The 6,203-nt window shown below is 39.7% G+C and overlaps 1 protein-coding gene across 1 annotated transcript in view; it reads left to right on the top strand.

Annotated features, from left to right (window-relative positions):
- RSBN1L (round spermatid basic protein 1 like) overlaps nucleotides 1–5,991 on the top strand; it is a 45,395-nt gene extending 39,404 nt beyond the window's left edge. Inside the window, exons 7-8 of the mRNA XM_026046354.1 lie at nucleotides 1,851–1,959; nucleotides 2,046–5,991. Coding sequence (XP_025902139.1) covers nucleotides 1,851–1,959; nucleotides 2,046–2,702 — 766 coding nt within the window. The 3' untranslated portion in view covers nucleotides 2,703–5,991. The remainder of the gene's footprint in view (nucleotides 1–1,850; nucleotides 1,960–2,045) is intronic.
- The last annotated feature ends 212 nt before the right edge of the window (nucleotides 5,992–6,203 follow it).

The following is a 6,203-nucleotide window of genomic DNA, read 5'->3' on the forward strand; positions in this document are numbered from 1 at the left end:
CTTGAGCTGAAGAACTAAAGAAGGGGACGCTGTGCTCTCCCTGGGACAGACCATGTCCCTTTTGGATGGCAAGGGTAATTTAAGTGGCTAACTGATTTAGAGGGGGGAAATGGTGCAATCCAGAGTTCTYGAAGATTTAAAGGAAATAGAATTTAGTGGTTGATAGGCATGTATATTAAGGTAGGATAGATGCCTGTATTGTTAAGGTGATATAAATAGCATCTTTCAGAAAAGGCAGGAACAGATTTTTTTAAAGAAATTAACCATACTTTTGAGGATAGAGATCAGAACTAGAAAAAAAAGATGTCATTTGGAAGAATAAAACATAGGTTTTCCCAAAGATGAGTTAGACATTTGTTTTAAATTGAACACCTTGTGATCATGTTTATGTCAATATTTAAAAAATGCTGAAGTGCTCTGGCTGCTATTGGCATGCATGCTTGTGAAATTTTAAATCATGGGAAGTTGTAATGTAAAAATAAAGTTTAAAAAAAAAGAAAGTAAAACCAAAGATTTTACTTGAGAGAAATTTGGGGGCAGTTTTACACAGAGCAGAAGCCGCTTTGTGGCCTCGTGGTTGGCTGACTTCAGGCTCTCCCCGTGCGGCAGCAGGACGGCTCTCAAGGTTGTATTTCAATACTTGAAGTTGTTGGGGTGTCTTTAAGCAGTCATGGGAGACTGGTTAGTGCCACCAGACTGCAAGAAATCAAAAATACTGATGGAAGGAACCTGTGATCTGAGTCAAAAAAAAAAAAAAAAAGAGAGAGAGAGAGAGAAAAACTTAAATGACAAAAGCTGTTCAAGCAGCCCTGTAGTAAGGACTTCTGTTGTTTCTAAAAAATAAAAACATGAATGTGTTATGAAGAATTGAGACTGATGAATGATGTCACTGCTGTGTTTGATGCCAGTGATCATAGAGGCTTCTGTGGACTTTTTGCTTTTAGTATTTAACTGCTCTTTGGGGGTGTGTAGAACCAAAAGGTGGGGAGATGTTTTACTTTCAGTTTTCATTGTAACCTGATCTGGAAATTATCCGATACCTTAAGTTGTTGAACTGGGATTTTTGTTTACCTGAAAACAGTCTCAAACTGTGTATTTTTTTTGCTCTGTTGAGGTCATGACCTAAAACGTGTCTCTTCAGTTTGGAGAGTTCCCCTAACKTGTAAATCGGTGCCTGTTCATTAACAGCAATTCTAGAGATGATGATGCCTCACGGGGGAGGTGTAAGTGGTGGTGTGTGTTTGGGCCGAGGGAGAGGGAGGCCACGAGACAGGACGTGGGCTCTCATGAACAACTTGAATACTGAGACAAACCATAACTTAGATTTTGCTCTTTTGTAGCTCTCCAGCGAWCACAAATACTCTCATTAAGGGATGTTATGGAGGATGCAGGTACTTGCTGCTTATTAGTATCGTGGCAGTTCAATGTAGTTTTGGTTTCATTGTCAAGTGTGAACAAGGTGCTCAGGACAGATACTGAGCAGAGCTTGTTCTGGTGCTAGTCAGGCTATTGCATGGTAACCTGACTGTCAGTGTGTGGGCAGAGTCAGCAGATCCTGTCTGCATCTGCCTTTCGGCATCAGGAAAGATGGACGTCAGAAGTACTGAGTCTCATTGACTTCTTTTACTGTCACTTGCAGAGAAATTGTGGTTGATTCATTTCACCAGTTCCACAAGTGTGTGTTGAAAAGTAGCTGTTTTAGTGAATATTATTTTTTTCAGAATGTATTTTATGCTAGTGTCATTTTTTTGGGATCRCTTTTACTTTATCCGTGCCTGCACTTTGTCTTTATTATTCTCTGTACCTTTTAATTTCAGCCCTTGACTCTGTAATTCTTATTTTTTCAGTAGGTCTGAGCAGCCTCGTATAACCAAAGATGTAATTTGTTTTCACGCTGAAGACTTCTTGGAGGTAGTTCAGCGAATGCAGTTAGATTTGCACGAGCCTCCACTCTCACAGGTAAGAACACAATGAACTGATAATCAGATATCCTTTATACATCTTAAAATAGACTTATTAACTCCTTTTTTTCCTTTTTCCTTCAGTGTGTCCAGTGGGTTGATGATGCAAAACTTAATCAACTGCGAAGGGAAGGTATTCGATATGCCAGAATTCAATTATTTGATAATGACATTTATTTTATTCCGAGGAATGTTGTACACCAGTTCAAAACAGTTTCAGCTGTGTGCAGCTTGGCTTGGCATATCCGACTCAAGCTGTATCATTCAGAGGAAGAACTTTCCCAAAATACAAATACTGTTGAAGCAGGAACATCTGCAGACCCCAAGTCTTCGGTTATTGGACTTCAGACAGACAACAGAATTTGCACGACAAGCAAAAATACCTCCGAAGACACCAAATTTTCAGATACTCTGCAGACAAAGTATCTGCAGCAGGAACTTACATCAATAAAACATCAACCTATTGCATCTCACCGAGTAAAAGAAGAATCCATGAATGTTGATCTGGCCGGAAAGACAGTGGCACCTAATGACACGGAGGGCCAGAATGTTCAGACTAGGTTGGATCACGTTGAGCTGACACCATTTAAGTTTGAAGTGGATTCTAAATTTGAACCTGGCAACAAGGACATAAAAGACAAGATATGTCCTGGAAGTCACATACACCCGGATGATACGAGACAACACAGTTCGTCATATCCAAATCTGCATGGACAAAGAGAGGATGATTTTTTGTGCTAAATTTGTATATATGGTTTTAAATTCCTTTTTAAACTTAATGACGTAATAATGTAAAGATTCATAAAATTCTGTGGGGCAAGTTTGTGACTTGTCTTCGCATCTGTTACAGAAAATAGTTATGTAGCTTTGTAACATTCCTCAGTGCCTGTCCATAACTGTGAAGTATCAAAGCACTTAGGGCCAGATGCACTGTAAACACTGCAGGTTTAACATAAAGAAGTCTTTAAATAATTTTGAGTTGTAGGTTTTAGAGTAGAGCTGACATTTAACATATATATTTTTTGTAAGATGAGCCAGAATTCTTTTTGACAATTCCAGGCTTTTCCATAGAGCTTATTTATACCAATTTTTTCATTTTAAATGTGTCAGCACTGTAGTGTAAATATCTTTTTTAAAAATCTTTTTAGTGTGATTTATACTGAAATGTGAGCCGCTTAATAAAGGTTCATAATAACAAATTGGTTTTATTTTTGGGTCTGCAAAAAAATAATTCAGTTAAAGCTGCCTCTTTAAATGGTTATGTTTCTACCTGCACTAATGCATAGGATGCCCTTCCTCCCTTCCGGAGCGAGGAGCTGTAGCAAACCAAGGTAGAGTTGAGGCATTCCTTGTAAATCGAGAATATTCAGAGTGGAAGATCAGCCCTCCCTTCGCCAGGTTTCTGACTGTTGAGGCGCTCCCTGAACCGCTGTGGCCAGGGGAGCGGAGAGGCCGCCCTTCCCGCCCGCCATTTTGTGCTGTGGTGGCCGCCTCTCTGTGGGTGAGCAGGGCCGAGGGAGCAGACGCCCTCGGGTGCTYGTTTTCTGCCCTTTACAGGCCACAGTTGAGCTTTTACTTCAAAATGTGAAGGGGATCTGTTTTCTTGAATCACTTAGCTGACTAAAGTAGGGTAGAAACTATTTCTGACTGCAGGATGGCCTCCATTTTAGCAGCGACCCACAACTCCCGAGGCGTGTTTGCATCTGAGTTGCTCCATACGCCGGTAGTGTGAGGCAATAAAGATGCTYACCAGTATTCCCAGTAGGAAGACTCCGCATGAGTCTCAGTTTGGAAGTAAAAGCTATTTAAATAAGAAAATAACCATGGCGTCCAAGTTACCTGCTCACCTCACCGCACGCTTCTAGAGCGCTAGTTGTGCCAAGCYGTATTCTGAGGGAAGAAGACTTTGAGGCTAAGCTAACATCCAATGTGGTAATAGCAAACACTCTGTAATTTAACTTATTTAATTCTGTGTGTAACATATTGCTGTATAGCTCAAACACATCTGAACYCTATTTCAGGTAGCTACAGATAGCAGTAAGCTGCCCTGCAGTGTGTCCTTCAACTAAATATTTAAAACTTAAGATCCTAAGCCTGTTGTTCTTTTTAAGTATCTTTGATTTTTTTRTTGTTGTTTTTTTCCCATATAAGTTGCTAAAAGTACATCCTTTTGTGCCCAAGTTATAACCTTTGATACACTTTAATGATCACTTTTGGCTTTATTTGTAGCAATAGACCAATGTGATTTCTTTTCCAGGCGATGTCTAGTCCAACTACCTGAGGCCCTTTCATTGTTGCAAATGTGTTTTCCTCGCAAGGCTGGTATAATTGAAGATGTTACTTCATACTTATGCATGGCACTGGCATCAGGCATTTAACTTGATGAGTGCCCTAATTTGTTTAATCTGAAATAGATCTGTCAAGGAATTGTTAATCAACATTTGAATTCCTAAGCATTACTCCTGCATAGCCATAACTACGTATTAGAGAAGCAATAGAAACTCTTGGATGTGGCTARTATTTCCTTAAGAGTCATTGCTATTTTCATTAATGCTGGTTAAGAAATTACTACCAGTTCTGCAGCCTCAGGGATCTTGCTTTTTTCTCACTCCATAAGCAAGTGGTTCGTGTGGCATGGTAAGTTATATTAGCCTAGCACGTTCTGATTTGAAAAACAAATTATTTCACTTACCTTGAGTCTTCTCAACAGAAATACAATCTCAGCTCCTCTTGTTTTCTGGGTTTTCTGTAAACTTCCTCCCGTGATGTCAGTGGCTTCACGAGCACATGCACAAGTTTGTAGCCTCCATTTCCCTTCTGTGCGCCAGCTGTCCGAGAAYAGGAAAAGGGAAGAGGTTCACATTTTAGTTTGCACCAGGCATGCAGCTTATGAGGTGGGTTAGCAGGGGGCTCCAGCTTCATCAAATTTACTCCGCAGATGCTGGTTTTGTTGTTGTTTATTTGTTAGSTGATTTGTCTCATTGATACACTGGTGATCCCATGTTGATTCTTTGTTATGGTTCAAACATTTTTCATTAGTTTCAGATTTTACTAAAAAATATGCATATCCCCARTGACAAACCATGTTCTGCATCACAGGTCTTGTCCATACTGAGAAAAAATGATCTTTAGAAATAGTTTAGCACATATATATGTGTGCACTTCAAGCTTAATCCCCCCACTTTTTTTTCCCCCCATTTAAAAACCTGCTCACTCTCTTGGCCTCAGCCGTAGCTGCTCAGGTGTGTCATGGCTCTGCAACTTTGCCTCTTCTGAGCAACCTGATTTTTTTTTCAGAGTTTTAAAGTGTATTGATTCTCACAGCATCCTTTAATTTTTTTTGAGACAAACTAAATCCCAATTTGTGGACAGAATTCCTTGTGAACAAAATATGAAGAGCTGCAATTACCAATTGCTGTGAGAATTTCCTTTGTATTTGAAGGTGTAAAAATTTTGGGTTGAGTAACTATATTAATATATACTTCTTAGTTTGCTTAAAAAAGAAAAGCTGATTTTGTCCTCTACCTGTAATGTAATCATTTTGATGTGGTTGCTTTTTAAGAGGGGAGTACCTTTTCTGAGAATCTTGGCTCCCAAATAGTTCACTTGTCTGACAAAAGTCTTGCTTTGATTTCAAGTGGTCCTGTGCTATAATTTTTATTCCTGCCACATACAACTTCAGACTTTTGCTTCAGCAATAAATCTTTCATGCCTTCTGATGTACTGGAATTAGTCTTTGCTTGTTGCTTCCTCCCTGGATTTTCAGTTTTATGTAGAGCTTTTTCTATTAACTTATTTTCAATGATATTTCCCATATTTTAGGTTTTTCTTTTGGCTCTTTGCTCTTCTGCAGACTGGATAAATCTGCCTAAGGCCTATTGACTCTAATGCAGTGGTATTCAACCTGCGGGCTTGCAGTAGTGCTCCCGTTAAAGCTGAGATGTGCAGAACTTCAGAAATGTTTCCCTAGAGACTGGCACCTTATTTGTGGGTAGTTCCTACTAGTGGCAGCARCTTCCCTTTTCACTGCCAGCTCACTTTGTGCTGCAGACAAGTGTTACTTGGTGTCACTTCATCCCCTGGCYCCAAGTTGCCTGCATATTAACTCTGAAACCGTGTTTTCATTACAGCTACCACTGGCATGCACATTTTCCCTTCCTGGTATTGAAAATGTTGATTCTACTTTACCTAAGAGATGAATTCTGTGTAGCATTGAAGTATTACTTCAGAGGGTGACTGAAG

This window comes from Nothoprocta perdicaria, unplaced genomic scaffold, assembly GCF_003342845.1.
Source record: "Nothoprocta perdicaria isolate Ctin4 unplaced genomic scaffold, notPer1 scaffold_44, whole genome shotgun sequence".
Classification (NCBI taxonomy): Eukaryota; Metazoa; Chordata; class Aves; order Tinamiformes; family Tinamidae; genus Nothoprocta; species Nothoprocta perdicaria.